At 40.0% G+C, this 13,598-nt stretch overlaps 1 protein-coding gene across 1 annotated transcript; it reads left to right on the plus strand.

The window, feature by feature from the left end:
• Positions 1-2,574: 2,574 nt before the first annotated feature.
• On the plus strand, positions 2,575-10,573 carry LOC136350188 (uncharacterized). Its single transcript, XM_066301699.1, has 9 exons — positions 2,575-2,847; positions 2,990-3,332; positions 3,534-3,804; positions 3,878-4,133; positions 4,244-4,359; positions 4,427-4,644; positions 4,837-5,234; positions 5,432-5,538; positions 10,297-10,573. The coding sequence occupies exons 1-9, from the start codon at positions 2,575-2,577 to the stop codon at positions 10,571-10,573; spliced, it is 2,259 nt and encodes a 752-aa protein (XP_066157796.1).
• Positions 10,574-13,598: the final 3,025 nt, after the last annotated feature.

Below are 13,598 nucleotides of genomic sequence, written 5' to 3' on the forward strand. Positions count from 1 at the left end.
TGGTTGGGTACTGATTTGGTATTTCTGTGTGTGTAGAGGGTTTGGTTTTTTGCCATGTCTGCATATGATATATTTTCTGTGGTTCTGCTATAGGTTTTTTGTCTGATTTCTTGTGATGGGCTGCTAGTTCTGTTCGTATTTTGGGGGGAGTTTCTTTTATTTGCTGCCTCTCTGTAGACTTTGCAGCCTCTATAATTGGCAGGGTGATTTTCGCCGCACAGAGCACAGATTGGAAGAGCAGTTCTATCCTTCGTGCATTTCGATGTTTCGTGTTCTCCGGGGCACTTAACACAACGGAATGGTTTAGCACAGTAGTTTTTTGTGTGGCCAAACTCCTGGCACCTGGTGCATTGGACGATCGTTTTTGATTTTCTGGGAGGTTCTACTACGACTACTGCTTGTTGTAGCCGTTTTACTTTATATATTTCTTTGTTACTACCTTGTGGATTAAGGTCTACAAAGAACAGAGGAAGTCTTCTCTTGGTTTGCCTTTCCCTGACATTAATGACGTTTCTAACGCTATGTCCTTGCTCCTCAAGCTCATGTTTAATATCCTTTTCCAAGGCACTAGGGTGGATGTTGCGTATTACCACTCTAAAAGCTCTGTCTTCCTTAAGTTGGTATGTGTGGTATCGAGTTTCGGTTGTCTTGAAAAGATCTATGACCTTTCTATAGATTTCAACTGTGTCGGGGGATATTCTTATTTGTCTATTACTTAACGTTTTGTAAGTAAAGCCCGAAGAAATCCCGATATCTTTGAGTTTGTTAAGTAGGGGGTTTATGTTGTTTATTTCCGGCACGTAAATTGGGGGAGGTCTGGTTAATTTTTCTTTAACGGGATCATTGTTGGGAATGGATTCTCCCACTGTTAGTGGAGAGAACCTGTTCTGGCTGAGTATGTCTACTTCTATGGGACTTGAGGATTGTCTTACTCGTTTATTTGGTCTAACCACCGTTTCCCACTGGTTATCTTGACGATTCTTGACAAGTGTGAGGGGAGCAATTTTGTTCTGTTGTTGGGGAGTGGATCGAGACGTGCCTGGTGTTTCTTGGTGGATTGCCATTTCCACGTTATCCATTTGCGATTTTCTGCGGCTAAAAGAGCCGCAAAAATGGGGGAAACTTTCTTTTAGTCTAGGTACTAATCTTACACTCTTCTATTGTTGATGCCAAAATAGTTGAAATAGTTTTTATGTATTTTTGTTGTTTGTTTTTTTGTTGGATTCTGATCGCTGATACGCACGTCCTATCACTTCGGCTACTTAGAACCGAATGACACCTAAAATAGAACGCGAAAAAGGCAAATATCTTATCCAAATTAAGTCAAACCCGCGAAGACGACCCTGAAATCCCACAAACAAGCGATCAGTTATTAGCAACACTACTATGAAATTAGCATGTTAGGGACTCTAAGTTATTGGCTTTTGTTTCTATTTATTTTTATTGTTGTTAATATTAGGTCTATTGTGTATTGTCGTTTATTCCCTTAAGTTACGCCCATGTACTGCGATACTTATTCGGAAAATACCATCTGGGTGCCAGACCACATGGCCCGTCAGGCCAAAGCTAAGGGTACGCTTTGGTTGGGGAATGTGCTACTAGTCAAAAGAAGCTTTCTCTATAGGGACTATTGCTTTGATGGTCAATTTGTTGGACCCGCGATATTCCCATAAAAGCGACTAGTATAGATATTCCCCAGATGGTCACGAGTTATGGGATTCGGTGTAGCCATAGCTTATAATGGTTCTTGGTGGTGGTGCGCCCCTAGTTGGAATTCTTCGGGGTTAGTACTTAAGCGATAATCGGAGCAATTTTCGCACTTCTCTTCTCTGCTCTTCCTGTTTGTCTGTCGGGTGAAAGCTGCGTCGGTGTCGGGATGTGATCCGAATCATATCGTGTAACTCGCCTAATAAGCATTCTCCCTCTTCTTTACTTAGACCACGATTCTTACATTCTTTTGAGATAAATGAAAAGTTAATACAGTCCATTTTTACATAAAACAAATTGTCTTTGTCGTGTTTCATTTATCGAAGGAACACCCTTAACATTTTGGTCCTTCGAGCCGGATTCGTGCTTGTGGAAAATCATTCGGTTGGTGTTTGTGTCGTGATAGAAGTTGTTCACGTGCAAAACCAAGAAGTTGCTCTGTAGTAGTGGTAGAAGTTGCTTCACCTGCCAGAACAACGAAACAAAATCGCTGTTCGTCTGGGGCTAAGTAAGAAGAAAAATTTGGTGATTCCGGATCATCGTGGAAGCCAGGGAGCTTTGTTTGGGAAGTGGGTAAGTCCTTTGTCCTATTGCCTTTGAACCTTATTGCTTTCGTTTGTGCTACTTGCTAGTAATTAGATCATTCGTATCGTAAAGTTGGCGTTTTGTAACCGCATATTCTATAAAGACTTGGCGTGGTTACAAATTGCGTGCTGTACTGCTTAACTGCACCTTAGCGCACACAGTGACTTGTAGCCGCATATTACAAAGCTTGGCGTGGCTACAAATTACGTGCCGTTGTTGTGAACTCCTGTATTAGAACAGATAGTAACTGGTAGACGCGTGTATTGAAATTTTGTTATCATCATGGCATCTGCTGGGGAACTAAAAGGGTTAAACGTGGCTAGGAGAAGGTGCAAAGCCCAACTCACTATGTTTAGCAAATTTCTCGAAAGGTTAGATGTAAGTGGCGGTCTAGGTGCCGAAAAAATAGGGCAGATAATAGAGAGACTAGACAAATTAGAAGGTACTTTCGAGAGGTTTGGAACCATCCAAAGTGAGTTGGAACCACATGCTGACGATTACGACGATGAATTAGCTGAGCGGGACGACTTTGAGAACAGATACTTTGAGCTCAAGGTCAGAGGAGCATTTCCAAAGAACGCATAGGCGTGCGGTCGGCGGCCGTTTCGTGGTTGCCATCCCTTTTAAGCATCCCGTCGCTGACTTGGGGAATTCGAAGACGAAAGCTCTCCAAAGGTTCCTTTCGCTATAACGTAAGTTCAGCCGGGATCCAGCTTTGAGGGAAGAATATTGTGGATTCATGCGTGAATATTCGAGTCTTCGGCACATGACTAGGGTGCTTGATGAGGATGATCGTGTCTCTTACTATATGCCTCATCACCCTGTTATTAAAGCAGAAAGGTGCACCACTAAATTGAGGGTCGTATTTGATTGTAGTATGCCGTCTTCAACAGGGAAATCCCTGAACGATTTGCAAATAGTCGGTCCCGTGATCCAATCGGACTTATTTGACATTTTGATTCGTTTTCGCGAGTTCCGATTTGTGGTTTCGGCAGATATCGCCAAGATGTATAGGCAAGAATTTGTGGAGCCTACACAACGTTCATTGCAACGGATATTTTGGAGGGAATCGCCCTGAGGTCCTATCGAGGTTTTTGAGTTGAACACCGTCACATACGGACAAGCTGGTGCCAGCTTTTTAGCCGTAAGGTGTCCACATGAAGTAGCACAGGAGAGTGAGCTTGATGTATCCTCGGTAATAAAATCGTCATTCTATGTTGACGACTTCCTTTATTCAATAGATTCGGTTGAGGAAGGAATTAGAATGTGTTATAGAGTTTCCGCTGCATTGGCAGGGGGTGGGTTCAAATTGCGGAAATGGCTTTCCAACGAACCCGCTATACTGCGTGCGGTGAGTCAAGGAAACGAGGATTTTCAGGTGTTAGACTTTCATGGGGACCACAGGGCTAAGATTTTGGGTTTAACCTGGCATTGTTCGTCAGATGTTTTATTTTACAAAATTCAGGCCTTTGACACGAACGTGAAAGTAACAAAGCGCACCATCTTGTCAAGGTATATCGCAAGTCTTCGACCCCTTGGGTCTTCTATCTCCGGCTGTAATTATCGCGAAAATCCTAATTCAAAGGCTTTGGCAAGAAGGGTTATCGTGGGATGAGTCAGTCCCTGCCCATTTGCATACAGCCTGGACAAAATTCCGGAGTGAGTTGCCGAACCTCAATGGAACTCACATTGATCGCCACATTTCATGCGTGGATGCTTTGTGCCATGAGTTGCACGGTTTTTCTGACGCTAGTGAGGACGCTTATGGTGGAGCTGTCTACGTCAGATCTATCGATACAAACGGCGATATAACCGTGAGATTATTATGCGCCAAAAGCAGGGTGAGTCCTTTGAAATCCCTGACTATCCCTCGTTTGGAGCTATGCGGTGCATTGGTCATGGCCAAACTTATAAGCAAGGTAAGGGTTTCCTCTAGATTGTAATTTGTTAGGTAGGTGTGCTGGTCAGACTCAACTATCGTCTCGAGTTGGCTAAAAATGTCTCCCAGCAGCCTAAAGGTCTTCGTAAGCGCGCGGGTATCACAAATCCAATCGCTTACAATGAATTGTGAGTGGCGTCACGTCCCCACTAGGGAAAACCCGGCCGACTTGGTATCGAGGAGGGTCTTTCCCAGTGAACTCATGGAGTCTAGTCTTTGGTGGCACGGCCCTTCCTTTCTTCAGTCTAGGGAAAGTCATTGGCCTAGAGCGTCTGAAGGACCTAAGGAGGTGCCCGAGGTTCGCGTTCTAAAGGGAGTTGTTGTTTTTGTCGCGATAGGGGACTACTTCTTCGAGCGCTACTCTGATTTCAATCGATTGAGTCGCATCGTAGCATACGTCCTTCGATTCGTTGGTAATTTTGGATCAAGGCTATCGAAAGGGGTCATCGTCACTACCCCATAATTCAGGTTGGAAATAAATGAGGCAATTAAAATGTTGGTCAAAACTGCGCAAAGAAGTAGCTTTCCAGTCGAGCTCGATTGCCTCAGCAGGGGTGTCGCCTTGCACCCTAAGGATAGGTTATTAAGTTTGAGTCCCTTTTTAGATGGTGAGGGCATAATGAGTGTAGGGGGAAGGTTGCGAAACTCGCCTTATCAATTTGATAAGAAACATCCCATGCTTTTGTCTCCAAAACATCGTTTGACGCGGATGTTGTGCGAGCATGAGCATAAAAGATTGTTGCATGGCGGCCCTCAGCTATTGCTCGCATCCCTAAGGGAAAAATACTGGGCTGTCGCGGCGCGCAATTTGATTAGGGCCGTTGTAAGGAGCTGCGTTACCTGTTCGCGATTCAACCCTCAGTATTTAGCGCCTATTATGGGTGACCTCCCGCCAAGTCTCTTAACTGGTGGGAGCGTATTTTCAATCGTAGGAGTGGACTACATGGGTTCGGTCAATATACGGGACAAAAAGGGTCGCGGCTCAAGGTTGCCCAAGTGCTATGTAAGCGTATTCATATGCTTTGCGACGAAGGCTTTGCATTTGGAATTGGTATCCGATCTTAGCAGTGAGTCGTTCCTGCTTGCTTTTTGTCGATTCGTTACTCGGCGTGGTCGACCTAGCCACGTTTACTCGGATAACGCACGAATTTCGTCGGCGCCAATCGAGAGTTGGCAGAACTCGGCCATTTCTTGATTAAGGAATCTAGTAAACTGGCCAATTCATATGCCCAGGAGGGGGTGCAATGGCACTTTATACCCCCCCAATCGCCTCATTTTGGAGGTCTTTGGGAGCCGGGGTCAAGTCGGTAAAGCACCATCTAAAACGAGTAGCGGGAAATGCCAACTTGACCTTCGAATAGCTCATTACGTTACTAGCACAAATTGAATCAATACTTAATTCCCGTCCTCTATCTCCCTTGTCACAAGATCCCAATGACTTAACCCCCTTATCACCCGCTCACTTCCTGATTGGAAGAAGTCATAGCACAAAAACTAGAACTTAAGTATAGAGTACAACCGTTTAAGAATCAAAGACATCCAAAATATATTAAAAGGCGTCAATAGTTTCAAAAAGAAAAAAATAATTATCCTCTTTACGCTGATCTACAAACCATAATCACTATGAGTCACAGAAATCTGATACTATTAATTTGAGACTAAAATTGTCATCCGTCAATATCAATGAGAGTTTAATTCAAAAAATTGCACCCCTCGAATTAAATCGCATTAATTTACGAAATATTCACCAGAGTCTAGAAAACGTTAAAAGATTGGATGTACACCCATTAAAGCATTCAAAAGCTGTAACTAGTGGTATGTCAATAGCTTTAATCATTATTCCTTCATTGTATCCTTAGGCAAAGTAGTTGTACTATTTGTGTATTATAAAAAAATGTAGACAGAAAACACTGAGAATGTGAAAGTAGACATACAACTTGAACTCTTCAAAAATCAGCCCCTGTTGTCTGAGAGTTAAGGAGGGAGGAGTTATATGACCATTTACGAGTGATGATCATTAATATAATACAGGCCAGGCAAACATATAAATCTATAGCCGAATCTTACGTTTAGAAAACCATTAAACTAACTTTAAAGATGCTGAAAGGGATTCAGGTTTCATATATGATTATTTAATACAATCCTAACATAGACTAACCAGATTGCTCGCCTTTACTAACGATAGCATGTTATTATTATAAAGAGGGGATCCAAAGAGGAGAGGCAGTTCTTAGGTCCAAAGTTGTCACCAGATTAACTTGTGTCTAGATCGTTATTCGTTAAAGAATAAATTATTTGATAATTAAATAATATTTATCATTACGCTCACGACTTATCATATAAAATTGAAGTTTGAGATGGCTTATATTTGTCGGTGTGGGGATTTTTGGGATCAAAAAACAAGACACCTTTACCGAAAACTTATCGGCCTTTAAGAATATCTGCGTGTTGCATTTATAATTTATTGTTGATTACGAGTTATTTATTTCATTGAGTGCGACATTAATTTTTTCTTTAAATAATTGAAGCTTATCGCAAGCGTTTTCCGTGATAAATCTTGATTGGGAGCCACTGCCTAAGATTACTCGAATAGTATGTTTGTTATTAAACCGGTCTAAAACATAAACATGAGCTGTGGATAACAAAACCTTACCTATGTGACAATTAGCCGAATTATTTATTACTTCTCTTACTTCTGCAAGTGAAGATATTGAATCTTCTTTGCCGATTTGAGTCACTTGGCTTTCTTCGCAAGGTTCTCGCGAATTATAATTTTCCTCATGTAATAAAATTTTGTGCTTCTTGTGACATTTTTTACACGAAAGTTTTCGACAGCTTTTATTAAAATGACCAGGTTTCAGACGATTTAAACACAACTTGAGAGAAATAATTTTCCCACCTCGTTTTTCAACTGGAATTTTTGAAAAAGACGGACATGACTGAATGTAATGTTCACCCTTACAGAAAAAACATTTTTGCAATTTAACATAGGTCATTTTTAACTTTTGCGGTTCATTATTTACTGCAATTAGAACTTTAAAATTTCCTACTTGTTTTTCCGCACGACTTTGCTTCAAACTGTCGGGCAGCTCGGCCTTAGAAGTTAGGACTTTTTTGAAGTGTTCTAAGGAAGGATTTAATTGTAGCTTTATCTTGAATGCTTCCCAATCTCTAGCAGTGATCTTGTCTAATTTCGTACTTGATAAATAAACTATCGGCACACCCCAGGAAGCTGTGGGCAACCGTATTTGACTTAAAGCACGCATGTTTTTTGTTACATTATTTAAAACCACAAGTATACTTTTAGCGGATTCTTTGTTCATGGCTTCTACATTTAAAATGTTTTTTATGTGATTATGAATTAATAATTTATCGTTATTGTAGCGTTTTCTCAAGAGTTCCCATGCTATACTACACCGACTTCCAAAAAAACCGCAACACCAAGAAGAACGCATTGGATGTATTTGAAATTTTGGTATGATTTTAGACTTGTAAAGAGAAAAAAATTATAAAAATTTCAAGTTCGTATTTTAATGCGATTTGAAGTTTTCCTTTACTTTTTTATCTGTGACGATCGTTCTTTTTGCAAATTTTTTTACAGGTGGATAGCGATAAAGGTATTATTGTTAGTACCATATTAAATGTATGGTAATGCAAAATGCCTCGTGTACGCCTAAATGCAGTTTATCGGCAGTTAACTCTCTTTGAAAGGGGAAGAATTGTTGGTATGCATGAGGCAAGTTTACCTTTCCTCGAAATTGCACGTAGATTGGATCGAAACGCATCAACACTGCTAAGAGCTTGGAGAGATTGATCTAACGAAGGGTCAGTAAATCGTCATCGTGGTAGTGGCCGTCTAAGAATGACGAACCAATGCGAAGACCGGCGACTTCGTCGTTCAGCGACAGGCGCCCCCTTTGAAACAATTCCGTCTCTTGGTGCTAACTGGGTAACAACTCTACATCGAAGAGTCTCCCTTAGTACGATGAATCCCAGAATTCGAAGTTTTGAACTAAATTCATATCGTCCTATGCGTCGGCTTCCATTATCACGAAACCACTGGGTGGACCGACTGGAGTGGTGTCGGCTGAGAGTGCAATGGGTGGATGAGTGGAGAAGAATCGTGTTCAGTGATGAGAGCCGATTTTGTTTATGGCGATCTGATGGACGGTCACGTGTTGGAAGGCGCAAAGAAGAGCGATTAAATTTGGACTTTATGGAAAGGCGTCATTCTGGTTTAACACCAGGTGTCATGGTTTGGGGTGCCATCCAGTATGGTAGTCGGTCTCCTCTTTTTTTCATTTATAATAGATTAAATGCTCAGAGGTACATTAATAGTGTCTTAGAACCGGTTCTTGTACCATACATGCACGACCATCCTGGAAGCACATTTCAACAGGATAATGTGCGACCACATGTAGCCAACGATACTTTGAGGTATTTGGAAGCTGAAAATTTGGATACTTTGCCTTGGCCAGCTCGGTCTCCAGATTTGTCCCCGTTAGAGCATGTATGGGATATAATGGGTCGGAGACTTCAACGTTTAGCTCGCCCTCCAGAGACCATAGATGAACTCCGCGAGCAGGTGCAGATTGACTGGGGTACAATACCACAGGAAGATATTGACAATTTAATTTTAAGCATGCCACGTCTCTTACAGGAATGTATTAATTTAAAAGGAGATACCACCCATTATTAAATTATTCTCAAATTTTTTCACTTATTCACAATAATTTTCTTTTGGTATTTTGATCGTTTTTATCTATTACCCGACCCAACGTAATGCCAGAATTTCAAACGTGTACGATGTGTTCTTCTTGGTGTTACGATTTTTTAAATGTCAGTTTATAATTATTAGAGGAAAACTCTACCTTTGATATTATCTGGATTGGCTCATTACATACAGGGGCTCTCAGATAATGAAATCGCTGAATATCTGATAATGATTCATTTTTATGAATAAGAGATTCAAATACATCTTTGAATTCAAGCCAATTTTGCAAGGATCCGTCAAACGTAGGCAAATTTATGTCTGGAAGTTTTACAAACTGCGTGGGAGTGTCGTTACTTGATGTCTGGGAACCCTTCAAAGACCCTTTGATATTATTGTTGTCGCATTTGCTGTCATCCAAGTACCTTCTTGCCAAGGAAATAACAAAATTGTAATTATTTTCGCATTCACACCTTTCTAAATATTAATTTTCTAGTTCGGCTGTTTCGCACGATTCCTCAATGCTATCTCGGATTTCGCTGAATTTTTGTAACAAATTTACTCAAATATTGTTGACACGAGTTTAGAATTCTAAAATTGCTTGATGAGATCCACTCGTGTTATCTTTACATTTTCCATTATATATATATATTGTGCCCGTTTGACTGTTGAACGATAAACAGGTTTTCGAGCGGTCTGTTAGTTTAAACAAAAATAAAAGTAAAGTGATAAGGATATCATATTCGGCGAGTGATGTCCGGCAATCTACCAAGGTTGTTTAAGATATCGTGCGACAAGGTGTCGAAATGAATCAGCAAGGCTAACTACTAGGCAACCCTAATGAAGTAGTGTTGATGCAGCAGAACACCGCTTTATTTAGAGAGAATAGTGAAAGAACGCAAAATGAACAAACGTTTTATAACGCTTGGAAATGAGAGGAATGCGGGAAGAATAACCTCGCTGTTAAATTGAACAATGTTCAAATACAGCTAGAAAATCTGCAAAAGTCATATACGGAATTACAAAATGAATGTCACAAAAACACGACACAAACAACACAAAGTTCAACATCTAAAGTAAAGGAACAAAAGGAAGTGCAGTATCACACAGATGAGGAAGAACTAGCAAGAGAAATGGAGTGGATAAGAACAAAGAATGGGAAACAAAGAAAAATGGATAAATCACTCGCCCCTCCGCAATCAACTCCAAAAGCTTTTCAAATAGAGCAAAAGCAACCAAGAACTAAAAAAATACCGCAACCTCCACTAATAATAGTGGAAGGAATAAAAAATTTTAATACGCTTCACGAACTCATAACTAATATGATGACTGGATTTCAAATTAAAATTATCAGTGATAAAGACGTTAAAATTAACGTCAAAGATGGCCAACAATATAAAGCCCTCACTAAGACTTTATGTGAGAAAGGATATTCATGGCACTCTTATGAAAATAAACAAAATCGACCAATTAAAGTAATGGCAGTTAATCTCCATCATTCTTGCTTTCCCGAAGAAATAGTAAAGGATATGAGAGGAAGGGATTACAAATTACTGGAAGCTACTAAAAAGCTGAAGTATAAAACAAAACAGCCATCGAACATGTTCATGCTATCATTCAGAAATGACTAGGATGTCAATAATATCTTTGGCATTACGGACATCATGGGAATAAGAGTGCGAATCCAGCCAATCCGTAAATCCAAATTAGTGCTTCAATGTAAACATTGTCAAGGTTATGGACATACCCAGAGATACTGCGCCAAAGAACTTAGATGCGTGAAATGTACTGGAAGACATAGTACAGCGGAATGCAACAAACCAAAGGAAGCAACTCCAAAATGCGTCAATTGCGGAGAAGGACATCCAGCCAACTATCGGGGATGTATAATAGCCAAAGAAATGCAGAAAATCATGTAAGTAAAACTTACAGTCAAGCAGTAGCGGGGAAAGTAAATAAAAGTAATGAGAAAAAAACAAATGAAGCCAATCCATCCATCGACAAGATGCTCCAACAAATATTGGAGAAGTTGAATAAAATGGATGGACGAAATTCCAGATCAGAATATCGCACACAAGGAGCGATTCCTAAAACTAAAAATGGCTAATGAATTAAGAATATTAGAAAGGAATGCCAATGGGTTGCTGCAACATCAATCAGAGTTGCAAACAATCCTAGACATAGAAAAAATGGATGTATGTCTCATATCTGAAACTTATTTCACCAAAGAGTCATACATAAAATTCAAAGGTTTTAGAAATTATCATACAGCTCACCCGGATAACAGAGCAAAGGGAGGGAGCGCGATCATCATAAGGGAATCCATCTTACACCATCAAGGAATGGGTTACCAAACAGCAGAAATACAAGCCACGTCCGTCAGTATCAGTTTAAAAACATTTAAAGTAACAATCACGGCATTATACTCTCCGCCGAGACACAATATAAAGAAGGAGCAATGTGTAGACTTTCTAAATAGTCAAGGAAATTGATTCATAATAGGAGGTGCCTTCAACGCAAAGCATAAACACTGGGGATCTAGGATGACTACAGCTAAAGGTAAGGAACTTTTAGCAGCATCTAATCAGCTTAAATGCGAAGTATTATCAACTGGTTAGCCAACGTATTGGCCTACTGATCCTCATAAAATTCCTGATGTCATAGATTTCTTTGTAATCAGGAAAATCTCAAAAAACTTTATCCAAATTGAAGAAGTATGGGATATGGACTCAGATCATTCACCAATACTTCTTATATTAAGTGACAATACAAAATACAAAAAAAATAATACGTAATACAAAAAGAAAATCCACCAAGACTGACCAACAAGAGACCAGATTGGGAAAGCTTCAAAACTCAATTCGAGGAACAAATTGAGCTATTATTTGCACTAATAACAGAAGAACAGTTAGATGAAGAAGTTGATCTTTTCAATGAAAATATTCAACAAGCAGCATGGGACAATACTCCCGTACATAATCATCGAACAAAAGGTAATAATTACCCAAAGAAATTAGAAACCTTATCACCGACAAAAGAAAACTCAGACGGAAATGGCAACAGACCAGAATACCAACTTATAAAACAGCTCTGAATAATGCAACTCAGCAACTAAAGCGCGAAATCCAACGTATGAAAAATGAAGCAATTGAGGACTACCTGAGTGAGTTAACTAATGATAACAAGACTGACTACTCACTTTGGAAGGCCACTAAGCGATTAAAGCGACTTATTATGCATAGTCCCCCGATCCGAAATACGGATGGAAGCTGGGCCCGGAGCAACACCCAAAAAGCTACTAGGTTTGCAGAACATCTTGAGAGCATTTTTCAACCAAATGATGGAGAAGAAAAAGGCTGGACGACACCAGAATAGGAAAATATTATCATCAAGCTCACTTCACTGAAGGAAGTCTCAGATGAAATTAAAACAAATATTAACCCGAAAAAAGCTCTTGGTTTTGACCTCATCACTGGTGAAGTACTGAAACAACTGCCCAGGAAAGCTGTAATAAAACTTGTCAAACTTATTAACGCATCCTTCAGATTAAAGTACGTTCCTAAGATGTGGAAAGTAGCAGAAGTCATCATGATTCCCAAACCAGGCAAACCTCCTAATGACGTAGCATCGTATAGACCTATATCGTTGCTACCGGTCATCTCTAAAGTATATGAAAAAATACTCCTCAAAAGGCTAAAACCCATAGTAAAAGAAAAGAACTTGATACCTTCTCATCAATTTGGATTTAGAGAAAGTCACTCCACAATTGACCGAATATTTAGAATTACAAATGTCATCGAAAAATCATTAGAAGAAAGAAACATCTGTTCCATCGCCTTCCTCGACGTTGCACAGGCCTTCGATAAAGTATGGCACGAAGGATTGTTCCATAAATTGAACCAGTTTCTTCCACAACAACATTCACAGCTTCTGCAATCCTATTTATAGGGAAGATATTTCCGAATCAAGCAAGAAGATGCCTATTCAGAACTAATGGAAATCCGAGCAGGGGTACCACAAGGTAGTGTGCTGAGTCTATTACTTTACCTATCCCCTATACCTATCCTATATATCCCGAGTCTTGAACAAGAAACAATAGCAACATTCGCTGATGACACCGCAGTTATTGCTGTCGGAAGAGACCATGAAGAGGCTGCTGAAAAACTCCAAACCTCTATTAATAAAATTGATATCTGGACTAAAACCTAGCGAATCAAGTTAAATGAAAACAAGTCTCTACATGTAGACTTTACCTATAAACAAAAGCAACATCTACCCATCCAGATCAACGATACCCAGATTCCCCATGCTGACTCAGCTAAATACCTGGGAATGACATTAGACGCGAAACTCCGCTGGAAAGTTCATGTCAAAAAGAAACGTGAGGAACAGGACATCAAACTAAAAAAAATGTACTGGCTCCTAGGAAAAAAATCCAAGTTATCTATATACAACAAACTGTTATTATACAAACAAATACTAAAACCTGTTTGGACCTACGATATTCAACTCTGGGGTTGTGTCAGCAAGAGCAACATACAAGTGATCCAACGATTTCAGGACGAAGCACTAAGGAACATCGTGGATGCACCTTGGTACCGTCGAAACAAAGACATCCATCGGGACCTTCAAATGGAGACTGTTGATCAAATCATC

This window comes from Euwallacea fornicatus, unplaced genomic scaffold, assembly GCF_040115645.1.
Source record: "Euwallacea fornicatus isolate EFF26 unplaced genomic scaffold, ASM4011564v1 scaffold_152, whole genome shotgun sequence".
Classification (NCBI taxonomy): Eukaryota; Metazoa; Arthropoda; class Insecta; order Coleoptera; family Curculionidae; genus Euwallacea; species Euwallacea fornicatus.

Coding starts and splice junctions, on each gene's coding strand:
- LOC136350188 (XM_066301699.1), top strand. CDS start 2,575: ATGGCATCTGCTGGGGAACTAAAAGGGTTAAACGTGGCTAGGAGAAGG. Junction 2,848..2,989: donor ACAGATACTTTGAGCTCAAG/GTCAGAGGAGCA, acceptor CTATAACGTAAG/TTCAGCCGGGATCCAGCTTT. Junction 3,333..3,533: donor ATTTGTGGAGCCTACACAAC/GTTCATTGCAAC, acceptor TTTATTCAATAG/ATTCGGTTGAGGAAGGAATT.